General features: G+C 43.7%; 1 protein-coding gene across 5 annotated transcripts in view; it reads right to left on the reverse strand.

Annotated features, from left to right (window-relative positions):
• Window positions 1–14896, reverse strand: part of Rexo2 (RNA exonuclease 2) — a 53191-nt gene extending 38295 nt beyond the window's left edge. The window contains exons 1-7 of one of the 5 annotated variants that reach the window (XM_021633334.2): window positions 14622–14896; window positions 13652–13735; window positions 9547–9624; window positions 8829–8940; window positions 7409–7517; window positions 5769–5822; window positions 2405–2853 (exon numbers count right to left, since the gene is read on the reverse strand). In XM_021633334.2, coding sequence (XP_021489009.1) covers window positions 2724–2853; window positions 5769–5822; window positions 7409–7517; window positions 8829–8940; window positions 9547–9624; window positions 13652–13735; window positions 14622–14768 — 714 coding nt within the window. In that variant the 5' untranslated portion in view covers window positions 14769–14896 and the 3' untranslated portion in view covers window positions 2405–2723. Of the gene's footprint in view, window positions 1–2404; window positions 2874–5768; window positions 5823–7408; window positions 7518–7871; window positions 8799–8828; window positions 8941–9546; window positions 9625–13651; window positions 13736–14621 lie in introns of those variants that run through there. The other 4 variants (XM_060373267.1, XM_060373275.1, XM_060373278.1 and 1 more) reach the window with 4 other exon arrangements.
• Between the last annotated feature and the right edge of the window lie 218 nt (window positions 14897–15114).

Below are 15114 nucleotides of genomic sequence, written 5' to 3' on the forward strand. Positions count from 1 at the left end.
TTTGTCTGGTTAGTTTTGGTTGTTGTTTTTTTAAACAGATATACTGTTTTGTGAATGAGGGCACTCGGGCCTCTTACCTCTGTGGAATACTGTTGGGGGAGAGGGGACCTTGCCACACTGTACAGAGGCTTTCGTGCTAAAGGAGATTATCGCTAGGTGCTGCTCCTGTCAGCTCCAGCACACCTAGCCACCCCTGAACACAGCATAACCCTACTCAGAGCCACCAGTGAGAAGCCCCAGAATAGCAGCCTCTGCGAGGCACACGTGCCAACATGTTTTTGAGCTGAAGTTATGTTTAAACTAATTTGAGCTGCAATCCATGTCACAGAAATTGCACTTAAAGAATCCCTAGGAGACCCAAAGTGCCAGCACTATACATAGAACTCTTTTTTAATTAATTGTTTTTCAAAACAGGGTTTCTCTGTATAGCCCTGGCTGTCCCAGAACTCACTCTGTAGATCAGGCTGGCCTCGAACTCAGAGATCTGCCAGTCTCTGCCTCCCGAGTGCTTGGATTAAAGGTGAACTCCTCAGTTTTTAAGGACAGTGAGAAAACAATGAACTAGTTGTCAAGCAATCATGTCTTCATGCAGAATCACATCGGGCCAGGGCTGCCAATCATTCCACTAATTGCAATGTGGGCTTTATTTCAACGTGACAGGACTCTGCTGAACAAGATTCAGAACACGGGACTAGGTCAGGAAAGACGTTGTGTGACAGACAGTGCAGAGGACCTGAATTTGGTTTTCTGCACCCTTGTTGGGTAGTTCACAATCACCAGTTACTCCAGCTCCAAGGGATCTGATGCCCTCTTCTGGACTCGGAGGGCACCTCACAGACACACCTGCAAAATTTGGCCAGATCAGCCGTTCTCAACCCCTTTCATAGCAGATATCCTGCCTAATAGATGTTTACATTACAATTTGTAACAGTAGCAAAATTGCAAAAGTAGCAATGAAAGTAATTTTACAGTTGGGGGCCATCAAGACATGAGGAACTGTGTTAGAGGGTCACAGTGTTAGGAAGGTTGAGAACCACTGACTAGATGAAACCTTAAGTCCACAGCTGTGTGAGACCAGGGTTATTTCTGTTCTCTGACATGGCATATACCAACATTCATGATTTAGAAAGCCAGGTTAGGTACTATAATTAGGAGTAGGGCTTCCATCTCAAACTCTGGATTCGAATTCCAGCTCCTGCTGTACTATTAAGTTCACTTACCCGAACATCAATTTTCAGTATCTGAAAAGTGAGGTAAATAATGCCCAATGAAAAGAATTGTTAGAATGAAGTTGAAGGCCGTGGTTACAGAACCCAGCTCCATGCCTGCAGAACAGTAAGTGTCGGATTCCCTGAACCTGGAGTTTGCTGTGAAGGTCGTGAGCCACCATGTGGATGCTGGGAATAAAGCTGGGATACCCTGGAAGAGCAGCCAGTGCTCTTAACCAAGACATCGCTCCAGCCTCTCAAACTTTCATTACATATGTGACCCTGAAGCTTCAGGTATTTGATCATTTGGTTCAACTAAAACTTCATTTATCTCCCTGAAGATGTCTAGGAACTATGCCTCAGCCACATGCCAGTGTTTCTTTGGTGAAGAAATCAGATTACTCAAGTCCACCGCCTAGGGCTTCTGCATGGGTAACTCACACACACTAGGATCATTCTACTCTTCACATGCAAGAACCATATAGCTAAATAAGGATGTAACTTGAGACCATCATAAAAGTCCCTTTCAGTGGCTCACAGTGAGAGGCCGGCCATCCTTTCCCAATTCTAAACAGCAGAATGAGGTGCCCAAAGAAACCAGACCAGTTCTCCAGGTGACTCTACTGGCCCCACTGGCAAGAGAGTCACTTCGGTCCATTGGTTTTGACCAGCTAAACTGGGAATTAACATATTTACACTGAGGGGTTGGGCACTTAGCTCAGTGGTATAGCACTTGCCTACCAAGTGCAAGGCCCTGGGTCCAGTCCTCAGCTCTGAAAAACAAACAAACAAACAAAAAACATATTTACACTGAAATCCCTTCTTGGCTACTTACCTAAGGCAACAGGCTAGTTTGGGCCTAGACGCCCAACAGGGAGACTGCCTTGTACATAGTCTCTAGCCAAAAAAGCCCAGGGACTGCGTGGAGAATCCCGTGTGCTTACCTGGATTTCCTGACCGTGTTGGAGGGCGGTCTATCCCAGAGCTGTTAACTGGGTAATGAGGAGCCCAGATCTTCTTAGAACCTAATTCCTCTCCCTACTCTTGATGTGTAAAGCAAAAGAAAGAGAGTTTACTTCCCATACAACTTAATTCAATTGCGTTTTGAGAATTTAAGCCTTAGCCATACTACTTTTAAAAAAAAAAATCCTTTCCCAACAACTAAATTGCTACAGAATAGATGGTACAGAAAGGGCTGCATTTCAATAGAACTAGCTTTATTTATTATTTATTTTTTTCAAACAAAAGGAATGGCCTATAAGCAAATGCAGATATGGACTGAAAGGGTGGGCATAGCCTGAAGCTTACAAAGGAGTCATTGTGTTGTAACAGAAAGAGCAGATTAGAAGAAACAAATAGTGATATCTTGTTTGCTTAAGGTGCCTGGAGATGCAAAGTTAACTGGAAAAAAAATTTTCTTTTCTTTAGAAAAGGTGCTGTGCCAAGTTATCAGCAGGAAAGAGGGACACTAAAGTGGCTTCTGGAGAGCTAGGCTGTGCAGCTTGAGAACTGGCATCAACTCACAGTCTTCTCATTTTCCCCATTTTCTATAATTTTCCTCTTCTTTTCGTCTGTCTTTTTCTTGAAGATGTTATTTCGGTAAAACTGAAGCTCTTTGATGCTTTCGCTAATGTCATCGAGTGCCCTACAAGCAAACACACCACACTGAAAAAAAAAAGGTCCCAAACACTAGAGATGAAAATCGTGACTTCTTACAAGTCACCTAAGAACCAGTCAGTAGCCGCAGGCTGGCGTGGAGAGACGTGGAATGCTGCAGTGGTACTAGGCGGTGCTGGTGCTCACTTTCATTTTTTTAAGTAGGAGATTAAAACTTCCCAAATTGTTTCAGAGGACTTGATGTGTTTGAGGTAGAGGGGATCTCAATTAACCATCTCCTAAGGTCCTCTGCAAAGCATTTACTAACTTAACACGTACAATACATTCCTAAGGGCCTGTGCCACACATATAACACTTCTACAGATGTAACTGACCATATTCATGGAACACTTACCAGCAGCCCAAGACCCAGAGTCTGGGAAACACTATGCAGTACTTGGGGATGTCCTTACACAGATTTTACCGACATACCCACCACAGCTCATGACTCAGCCATCCTAATGAAGGCCAATTATTCAGATCAGACAGTACCAAGCCATAAAGGAGGCTCTGCCGCCTCTCTTGTGGTAATTTGTGCTAGGACCAGTAACAGCCTGCCTCCACCTATTAGCCTTCCTTCTCTAACATGCTGTTTCTCAGCAGCTGAAGCCTGAGAAATGAGGTAACCGAGAGTATTAAAATGGTGGTGCGCAAGTAAATCAATACACTGTGGTGGGCTAAGGGCCTCTTCTAGAGAATTCACTGAGCAAACATCAGTGCCGGAGTTATTTTATGGCACTCATTTCTGTAACTAAGGCAATAATGTGCGTTCATATATATATATGACTGAAACTCAAAAATATAGCTTCCCACCCCTAGTTGAAGAGCTCTCAGCAAGTGATGACTACCAAAGGTCAAAGGTGGGGGTCAATTTCTTCATGGCAGGGCCACCCATATTCTGGTGAAAGAAGACAGAGAGGTGTGGTGGACTGCACATAATCTCAGCACTTGGGAGGCTGAGGCAAGCTGATCTCTTGAGTTTGAGGATAGCCTGATCTAAATATAGTATATTCTAGAACAGTCAGGGCTGCCCAAAGAGACCTTGCCTCAAACACACACACACAAAGAAAAAAAGAAAAGAAAAAGGCAGGAAAGAGACATTTAAAGAACGTTTAAAAGAGCTGGGCACAGTGGTGCACATCTGTAATCCCAACACTCAAGGAGGCAGAGGCAGGCAGATCTCTGTGAGTTCGAGGCCAGCCTGGTCTACAAAGCAGGTCCAGAATAGGCAACACTACACAGAGAGACCCTGTCTCGTAAAACAAACAAAAGAATGTTTTAGTGATGGGAAGGGTGGGAGTTAGGGATAGATATGATCAAAATACATTATAAATATGTATGATATTGCCAAAGAATACATTTGAAATATTATTTGGAGATATACATAATCACATTATTTTTCACATGTACATGTGTATGTATGTGTAGGTCAGAAGACAACTGAGGATATGTCATCCTCAGGAATGCAATCCTATTTGTGACACAGGGTCTCTCAATGGCCTGGAGCTCCCCAACTATGGTGGAATAGCAGATCATGGAACCCTAGGGGCCCTTGTCTGCTTCTTCAATGCTGAGAACAGCACACACCACTTTGCCCAGCCCTGTAACATGGATTCTGGGGACTGAGCCTACATCTCATGATATGAGGAGGGTACTTTCCCAAATGAGGTTTTTCCTCAGCCTCAACAATGCATCTCATATTACTACACTAAACTCTGAAACAGACCAGAAATCTAAAAAGTACTTTTAGAACCCACTGTGTGGCAAAGCCCGGCTCAATCTTGGCATAAGTTTATGTACAGTTATGAGTTGTGCCATCTTGTATGAACAGCCACATTTCTTTTTTTAGAAGTATCTACATATTGTATTACAAAGACCTGTCTTCTTCAAAGGGGCATGACGATGAACAATGTAGCTAACCAGCAGCTTCCTAAACTGGAAAGGAGCTCTTGAGATGGGCCAGTGGGGAAAGATATCTCTGCCAAGCCTGCCAATCTGAGTGAGTTCAACCCGCAGGGCCAACTCCTGCAAGCTGTCCTTTGTATCTTCACACGTGCACCATGTATACACACACACACAAGCACATCGAAGCATTCACACTCAAACATACACACACAAACATGCACATATGCACAAACATACACTATACAAACATTCATATTTGTACACAAATAATAATAAAATCTAAAAATCTCCAAATTCCAAAAAATTCCAAACCTCATTGTTACTGATAAACTATCTTACACCTGAATAAGCAGGCTATCATTTGGGGACACTCCCTGGGAGCACAACAGGCCATTCCAGGTTGGGGACTAGTCTTTCTGTGATTCCTCAAACTGTACCCTATAGAGTATCAACGAATCAAATCAGCATTCAGTATTGTCAACTAAGTAAATCAGTAACCAAACACTCCCCTTGGACTGTCCTTATCCATCGGCTGTTCTTTCTAAATGGCTCCAAATTTTAAAAGAAACAGTGCATGCCTGGGGTTGCAAGCAGACACACCAGGAAAGCAAAAGCGCCAGGTAGAATAACTGCCTTATAGGAGAGTTTACAGAGTTCTGACTGCAGGTGGCCATGGATTGGTGTCCTCGGTGAGAGGTTTCTACAGAGGTCACAAATTGTTTCATCGTACTTCCAAACCAAGTTTTAAGAGTGTAACAGACTATGTGACTAAAAACAAAACAATAGCAACAAAGATAGGCCCCTGCTGAAAACCGAATCAAGAAGCCTGACCAGCATTCTTGGGACTCAGGGTAAGAAAGTTACCCTTTCACCACTCAGACTATCTTTGGCGGAATAAAGAAGAATGAGAAGAAAGATTATTATTTAAGAACTCAGGACTGGGGTTAAATGTGTGAGTGTGTGTCAGACTAGCAGGCCCTTGGAAGGTCCCAATCTTACCTGTGAGAAGCAGCCTTCTTCGGTGCAAATTCATAATCTTCTGGATACCAGCGTCTATACACAGTAAAAATTATAAACTCTCAAAGGAAGCTGTCTCAAGCACACTGAGCAATCACCTTCAAGTCATTTATCTACTGGTTTCTGTTTGAGACTGGGTCTCAGGTAACCCAGGCTGGCCTCCTGGATCCTCCTTGCCTCCATGTCCACAGTACTATAACAGACACCTGTTATAGTACTCAAACAGACTCAAACCCAGGGCTTCCCTACATACTAAGCAAGTGCTCAACCAACTGAGCTACATCCCCAGCCCCTTCTGAGTCATTAATTAACACTGAGAAAGGCTTTTTCCTCTCTTCACCCGAGATACTCTTTAAACAAGTCTGTCAATGCAGAGGATTCTTAAGTCTCTAACATCAACCCAACCCTTGCAACAACTTCTGTCCTGCATATCTAACTGCCTGCTGGGTATCTCCACCCAACCCGCTAGACACTTCTAATTTAATACCTGTGAGACCACACATCTTTCACACCCTTCCATGAGGGCAGCTCTTATTCCTTTTCTATCCACCTGGGCTGTTTCAGCTGGTAACACCACCCCCTTTCTACTGCTTCTCTTTCCTCACTGCCTCACCGGAGCAGCTGTCATGCCTGCTGACCTTAGCAAATGTTTACTCTCCATCTCCCTCACAAGTACTCAATGGTCATTTCCCTCCCTGGTGTTTCCATCCTCAGGATGATGTACAAGCCTCCTTTTTTCCTCCCACTTTACTTGCCACCTTCTAAGCAGAATGGTAATAATCTTCTTTCATCCTTCCATTAAAACTTTCCCAAAGGCACTGCATCCTTAGTAAATGAAATCAAACACCTCAAGCAGGCACACAAGCCCTTCACGGTTGAGCCTTGGTTTCACCTTTGCCAACCCCAAGCTTTCCACCTCAGCATTAACAAATAATATACAATTTTTTTAACATTTCTCCCCCTCCCCCCCTTTTTTTAAAAGACAGGTTCTCATTGTAGCTCAGGCTGGCTTCCTGATCCTCCTGCCTCCATCTTCCCCAGGGCTGGAATTACAGGTGTGCAGTCTGTAAGGACTCCCTGCATGCAAGGAAGCGCTCTACTACCTGTGCTGCACCCCACCACCCCTGTGCCCGCTTTGTCTTAGCTTCCCTAGCATCCTCCCATCTCTGCTTGCATTCAGGAATGTTCCCTCTAAGTCTCATTGAAAAGGTGGTGTGCTAGCTAAAGCTTCTGACTCCCCCTTCTGCTGCAGCATCCTAAGCACCCCTGGCCCCCTCAGATTGTGCATGCATATTCCCACCACGCAGGTCCCCCGGAAGTTTACTTTTAGGGTGTCTTTTTTTACACCTCTGTCAACTCACTGGACTCTGAGCTACTCGGGAGCTTTACATCTCTATATTCCCAGTGGGTAAGTCAACGCATAAATTCTCTGGTTTAATGAAATCTGTGTGGGACACTTCCGACAGTTCTCCCAGGCCTCACCACTCAAACTATATACAGACTGGGATGAGGAAGGCAAAAACCCATTCAGCATCCTTAATTCTAGTCCATTATTTTTGACAAATTCTCGACTAAAACATGCTACATGAGGCAATATAATGGATCCTAAATATAGCCCTTACCTGCACAGCTCTTTAACAGTGCTCACATCAATTATCCTATAATGAAGATGTTTCATGAACTGGGGCATGTGTTTGTCAAGAAACTTCTTATCTGCATGAACTGAGTTCCCTAGAAAGACATGAAGCATACCGCGTCTGCGCATTTCTAACAGTGTACAGCACGAAATAAACATTCACAGATCATATTTGAAATGGAAGTTAATTTTTTTTTCTTTCAAATGGTTTCTAAAAGCATCTCCAGCTGTCTCCATCAGGTCTAAGTACGTCAGGGTAGGTTACAAACACAGGTTCCTCAGCAAGTCCTGAGTCTAGCTCACGATAAACTCTTGAGCAGTCTCTTGTGGGCAGAAGAGCCGTCTAGCAATCCACACTCTTAAGAGTTTAACTCTGTTACTTTCCAGATTCATACAGATGTACAAACTTGTTCCCAGTGTCACAAAATCCACACTACTAGCACTAAAAATTTAACTGAATCATATAGTAGATAAACCTTTATTTTACATTCCAATGTTTTTGACAAATTATATCCATATTCATGTTTCCATACAGTAATTTATATCATTAAACACTGGACTTTAAATGAGAACTTTAAAATAGACATTAGCCACATTGGCTAGGGGGGAAAAAACATTTATACAATATATGCTCTCATATGCAATGCCAAAACTTTTCCTTGTATTTAAAGTGTTAGTTATCATACTAATTTACATACACAAATTCAAGCACATCCCCACAGAACATTACCTTCCCTCTGACAATGTCAACCTTTTAATCCTAGTATAATAGACCTAGTCTCTTTAAAAGTCTATGTCACGGGTGTGGGGGGCCACAAAAAAAGATAGGTGAATGACTTCGGACTAACCATCTAGAGATGAAATAACCAAATAAATATATATGAGCAATGACCACGTCTGAGTTCAAAAACAGACACTTCAGGATACTTTAAATGTGGCTGGGTACCGCAGATACTCTTGAATGGCATTAACTATTTCCAATGCAATAATAGTACTATGTTACATAGGAAAATGTCCTTACTCTTATGAGCTGCTTGAGGGGGACTTTAGGAAGGAAGTGTCACAAAGCCTGCGGTTTATTTTCAAATGTCCAAAAGCAGCAAGAAAAAAATATAGGAAAAACCAACATGGCAAAGATTAACAATGACCAAATCCAACTTTTCTGTGCATCTGGAATGTTTTCCGTAATAAAAATAAGGGGAGGGTGGGCTTTTGCTGAGTTCCTCTGTGTTTTTCAGGTCTCAGATCAAGTTCCAAGCCATTTCACTGATACACAAAAGTGAGAGGTTTGCTCCGAATCAGGTGATTGGAAGGCAAGGATGGTCTCAGCAGGTCTCTCTGGAACTTCAGTCTCTTGAACTACTATAGAAGACTATCTACAAGATAGACATAGGATTGGATTTTACCTGCAAGCGGACAGAGCCCCGGAGGAGTCTGCTGTCGTACAAAGGACAGAAATTCATACTCTGCCTGCTGCAATGTAATTGTACTCTCCTTCACTGCCTTGGTAAGACCAGACTGCAAGAGAGAATCCCCAGCCCCCACCAGAAACACATGAAGTCAGTTTTCAAAGGCATCCGGAAATGAAACTTCACTTCTAAAACAGGTAAATACAACCACGGCTGGACCAGTTTTAGGAGCTCAAATCTGAACTGAAACTGCCATCATTACACCAATTTTGTGTCTTAAAGAATCTGAACCAAATTAAGTTATGCTCCTGATTGTTAATAGCACTTCCACAGTCAGAAAAGATGGAGCTCAGAGTCCAAGCATTGAACCTCTGGGAAGAAACAGCTACTAAGAGCAGAGCAGTAGTCCCCTTTTTCTGTGGGTTGAGGTCTAATCTTATCCAAAAGACTGACTTGAGTAACACTTGAAATTCCACAATGCGTTCGCGACAGACTGAATGCAGAAGAGAAAATAAAAGAGGACATTCAGGAGAAGGTGATCTCAAGAGGTCCCAAAGATGAAAAGTGAACAAGCAAGCAGCTGCCCAGGCTTGCCAAGCCTTCTTCATCTAACCCTTTTATAACACCATCCACCAAGGGCACAGAATTCAGATGTGCGAGCAACAAGCTTGTGACTGATCCCCAAAGCAGCAATCTTGTTATTTGGTAATGTTACCTTCCCATGATGCTCCTTGCACCAATCTGACATGCTGTCCAGCAACTCATCCGGCTGTTTGATAATCAGGTTGGGGCCCTGTGGGTGGGAAAAGCCATTAGTCATCTAGAATCAACAGAGGCTGGAAATGGTGGTGCACACCTTTAATCACTGTACTTGGGAGGCTGAGACAAATAAGGATCTCTTTGAATTTGAGGCCAGCCTGGTTTACAAAGAAAGTTCTAAGCCAGCCAGAGTTCCAGAGTGAGACCCTGTCTCAAAATAATCAACAGAAATAACCCTACTTTCAAATTGCATGCATTTACGAGTGTATTGGGAAAGGGGCATATATATGTATAAGGTCCAAGGACAGCCTTGAGCCCTTCCTCAGGAGCCATCCACCTGGGGACTAGGGCTTGCCAATGAAGCTGGCTAGCAAGCCCCCAGAGCCTCGCCGACTCCGCTTCCCCAACACTGGGGTTACAGATGCATGCTGCCAGGCTGGCTTCTTAGAAAGGTCTGACAGTCTAACTTGGGATTTTCTGTGTACACAGCAAGCACTTAACTGACCAAGGTATCACCCCAGACATGTTTTGTTGTTGTTGTTTTTAATACATATTTATATTTGCATATGAAACATAAAGAAAATACATAAGCTTTGGAGAGGACAGGGGTGAGGAAGACGATCAAATACACCCAACAGATTGATATATATGCACTGTGAACAAAGTTATACTCTGTAAGCTTTAGAAGTTTTATATTTAAAAAGCAAATGTTTTTAAAGATGTAACTAATAATATCTAAAGAAAAAAATGTCCCTTAAATTCTCAGTTCCATTTACTAATTTAAATTTTAAAAAATTTATTTTTCGTTATGTATATGCTCACATGACTGTGTATATATGTGCTGGTATCCCTGGAGGCCAGAGGGCACAGATCCCCTGGTGTTGGTGGTATAGGCAGCTGTGAGCTGCCCCACACGGATGCTGAGAACTGAACTCAGGTCCTCTGTGAAAGCAGTGTTACACTACCTAACTACTGAGCCATCTCTCTAGCCCTTAAGTTTTATCTGTGCATGTACAAACTCACACACACACGTAACACACATGCATCTGGGGTAAAAGAGCAACTTGAAAGAGCCAGTTCTTTCTGACACCATGCAGGTCATCAATCAGTCTTGACGGCAAGTGTTTTTACCCACTAGGCCAGCCAACCAGCAAGGAAATAAAACTGTGAGTCTGTGAGACAGCCTAAATGTGGAATTAAGCAAATGATTTTTGTTTCTCCTTTAAGATAAAGGTTATAAGATCAGGTTTTAACAGAATGCGGGGAATTACAGTTACCTGAACTTTCTAGAGAAGAAAGACTGTCTACTACTTAATGCAAGGAATTACAACTAGTCAAGTAGTAAAAATAGATTTCATTCACTGAAAGGAATGCAACTTTATATAATCTGTAATCTTTATCCTTTTTTAAAAAAGTATTGGTTTTATTTATTTATTTGCAAGAATGCAAGTGCAACGCATTCCTCTCTCTCTTCCCCCCTCCCCGTGTGTGTGTGTGCGTGTGTGTATACATCAGGGAACAACTTTCAGAAGTTGGTCTTCTCCTTCTACCATGTGGTTCCTAAGGATCAAACTCAAGTTGTTAGGCTTGGCATAGTGCCACTGCCTCCCTAAGCCTCAACAGCTTAAATTCTACAGTTAGTCTAGAACTGCACTAAAATAGGCCTGTTGTCTAAAAATGTAATGAAATACAAAAACAGATGTTGACCATCTTGGAGAAATCAAAACTATGTGTAAAAAAATTGAAGAACAGAAAAGACATACTATAAATCTACTGACCTCATCTAGACTGCCCTTTGGCAAACTAATTAAGTAAAACAGGCCACTTCTACCAGCAAAAAACACTTTCCTAAGACCCTTACATGAGAATAAAACATATTTCCCACACAACTGACATACCTTAAGTGTTTTCCTAGCACCTTTATCCTCATCTGACTTAAACCGTTGAACAAATAAGCCATTCATGAGCAACTGTATGGACACACACTGGAAAGTTCCTCCCAGTACATATCAACCAACTTTTGATCCATTAAACTGTATTTCAGGTCATCCAGAGTCTAAAAGAAAAACACTCCTTTGGCCAAGGGTAAGCAGAGCTGGCAAAATAAAGACATCTTGACTGTTTATCACCAAAAAATTCCAAGTCAGAAAAATAAACCTAACGCTCTGGGCTCATTTTTTACAGATTTGAATGAAATTGTTTGAGGAAACAGAAGAAACAGTCTCATGGTTCTCCTCCAGACAATAAGCCTGATGCTACTAGAAGACGGGAATTCATCTCTAAATACCTTTTCCGTTTTTTGGTTTTGTTGCTGTTGTTTTGAGACAGAGTCTCATTATGTAGCCCAAAATGACCAGAAATTCACTCTGTATGTCAGCCTGGCCTCAAATCAGAGATCCCCCTGTTTCTGCCTTCTGAAGTACTGAGATTAAACGTTTGTGGCATCATGCCCAGCTAAAAATGCCTCCTCTGTTTTGCCTACCCAGGGAATAAAAAGTCCTAACTGTAGACAGGAAATGTCTGCGACTCCAGTGTCCACCAAGCCTACACTCTGAGAATCTAATTTATTAACAAGCATACCTACTTCATTTCTATCGGTTTTGTTGCTGAAATTTTATTTCTATGTGTCTGCATGTGTCTGGTCAGGGTACCCATAGAGACCAGAAGAGCGCCATCAAATCCCTTAGAGTTGGAGTTATGGGTGCCTGTGATAAAGGTACTGGCACACAGACACTTGTCTTCATGAATGAATAGTACACACTTGAAATGCTGAGCTATCTCTCCACCCCCATGTAGCCCTGGCTGGCCTGGAGCTAGCCATACAGATCAAGCTGGTCTCAAACTCCCAAAGATCCACCTGCCACTGCCTCCCAAGTGCTGGGATTAAAGGCGAGGGCCACTATACCCTGCCTATTTTGTTTTTTAATGACTTCAAATATTGAGGACAGTATTAAGGTTAGGGAGTTCATCTTTTAAAATGCTTCATGAGTGGCTGAAATGCAAATACTAACAGGGATGTCTTGTTTGTTTTCCTCAATGTTTCAGTGAAAAGCAGCATGTACATACACCACGCATGGTGGCACAGGCCTTTAATCCCAATTCCCTGGGAAGCAGAGGCAGGTGGCGATCCAGGACAGCCAAGGCTACACAGAGAAACTTGTCTCAAAAAACCAAAACTAACCAAAAAAAAACAAAAAGCAGCATGTACAAAGTTTTATCCTGGCTGATTAAGATCACCACAAGAACACATTCTAGAATTGCATCAATAGACTTTTAAGACCCTAACACAGACATGCAGGAAGCACACATCCCAGCTGAAAAGGCAATCAGCCATCTGGAACAATGGGTGCTAAATTCAAGCAACTCAGACCAGAATATCACTGGTCTGCAAGGCACACATATGAATATGTTTTTCCTTATCATTCACTAAGCAACTTGATGTAAAAACTACTTACATACACCAACATTGCATCAGGTATCCTAGAGGAATCACAAGAATGACAACAGGGAATCTAGAGGTGATGCAAAGCACACAAGAAATACTGCATCAAGTTAAAGGATATAGGTGAATGAGATTTGGGTCCCTACAGGAGAAACCTGGAACCAATGCCCTATGGAGTGAGAAAGGGATGACTAAATATGAGATTAAAGCCAAAGTTATGACATGAAGATGGGAAACTCTGGCAGCTGTCACCAAATGCGATGAGACCGTACCATAGCAGGCTGGATACTGGTTAGGGACACTTGATACTATACTGCCTGAGTTTAGAGAACAGTTTAACCAGCTTCCCTAATATCTAGCCAACTGCTCTTGAGCAAGCCCCCTATTCATGACTATTGTAGCATGGGGGGGGTGTATAAATTTCAACGGAAAAATGAATCCAGTTATATGAGGTGCATTCTGTTGGTTCTAGTACCAACTCTAACGTATTGTATGGATTGCCCTACTATACTAGACTGGACCTTAATCTGCTCAGTTTTTCAATTAGGTTGGAAGAAGCCACCTTTAGATTCCCAATGCCCCTTAAGTGGTACCAATGTATTTACATGGCATCACCTACTTCAGCCAAAATGTTAAGGTCGGAGTCAGTTATCAGACAGGCCATCTCAATAATCTGATCCTTCTCAATGTCCAATCCTGTCATCTGCAAAACATAAGTAAAAAAGCATGTAACACATACAACCTCTTTCTTTTTAAACCTCTCCTGCCCAAGTTTATTTAATAGGGGTTCCTTTGTGCACACTCAGCTTACATTCTATGGGCAGTGCTCGGGCTAGTGAGTTCTGAGTACTCACACGCTGCCACAGACCTGTCCTGTGGGCCAGCTACTGTCAAACACTGTTTGTACTGGGAACAGACGCAAAGTAAGCAGGATGAGCACAGCACTCGATTACGGGCAAAGTGAGCTCACTAACATTACTTCTCACAAGTTTACAAAGGTTCCCAACATCTGATCCTTATCATAATCTAACTTTAAAAGTTTACAACTAAACTCATTTCGTAAGGAGAAAACTGGGGCTCGAGGGAGGCCTAGGTATGAATGCGTTAAAACTGAAAAGGGTTCTGGTTCCCGGTGCACTTTGAGTAACTTGAATCTTCCACTGGGGCCTCAATTTTCTCTTTTATGGAATGAGGGGTAAGGCTGAGTCATCTCCTGAGTCCTAGCTTAAGCAACCTAGTCTTTTAAGGCTAGGAGGTGGGGGCGGGGGGGCGCTCAGAGTCGCTGTCCCCACCCCCACCCTCCATCCTGGCCGCAGAGACTCTAGAGAGTTAGGCAAATTAATATCTGGGTGGAGGTCGAGGCTGGGGAGGGGGATGATTCACGGATGGCTCCACCCAGATGGAAAGAAAAGCTACAGTCCAGCACAGTCCCAGAACCCCGCAGAACTTCTGGCTCGGGCTCCTGAGGCCGTGCTCACCTGTCGCACCTGACACCCGGACCCCAGCCGCCTCCCGGGACAGGTGGGTCCCTCGGTCCCACGCGCGAATCTGCGCTCGCCTCCCCGCACCCCTCGGCCGCACTCTCTCACCTCCAGGTCCACCCAGACCATCCGCTGAGCCATGCTCTCCCCTGCCGCCATGGCTGAGCCACCTTCGCTGACACCTCGCGCCCCGAACTGCCCGCGCCTGCCACCCACGTCCCGCAACAGCCTGGCGCCCAGGGATACGCCTAGCATCACCCGGCACGAGCCGCCACGGCCCCAGCCCCGCCGGCCCAGCGCGCGCAGGCGCCACAGTCGCTAAACGTCGCAAACCCACGGGGAGGTGCCGGGAGAAGACTACAAACCCCGGCACGCTGCGCGTCTGCTCGCCCTCCACAGCCACGCTCGACTGCCGAAAGGTCTAGTGGGAGTGGTAGTCTTTGGTCCAGCCTCCAGCTCCCCTCCCCCGCCACGTGTTTTCAGATGTTACGGGACTCGCTAGTATTTCACGACTAAAAGTTTGTTTCCAGGAGATAGCATTCCTGAGTTTTTATTAGTTCTAAGCTGCGGAGTTGGAAATGTTTAACTTCCAAAAAAAATC

Source organism: Meriones unguiculatus, chromosome 1 (genome assembly GCF_030254825.1).
Source record: "Meriones unguiculatus strain TT.TT164.6M chromosome 1, Bangor_MerUng_6.1, whole genome shotgun sequence".
Lineage (NCBI taxonomy): Eukaryota > Metazoa > Chordata > Mammalia > Rodentia > Muridae > Meriones > Meriones unguiculatus.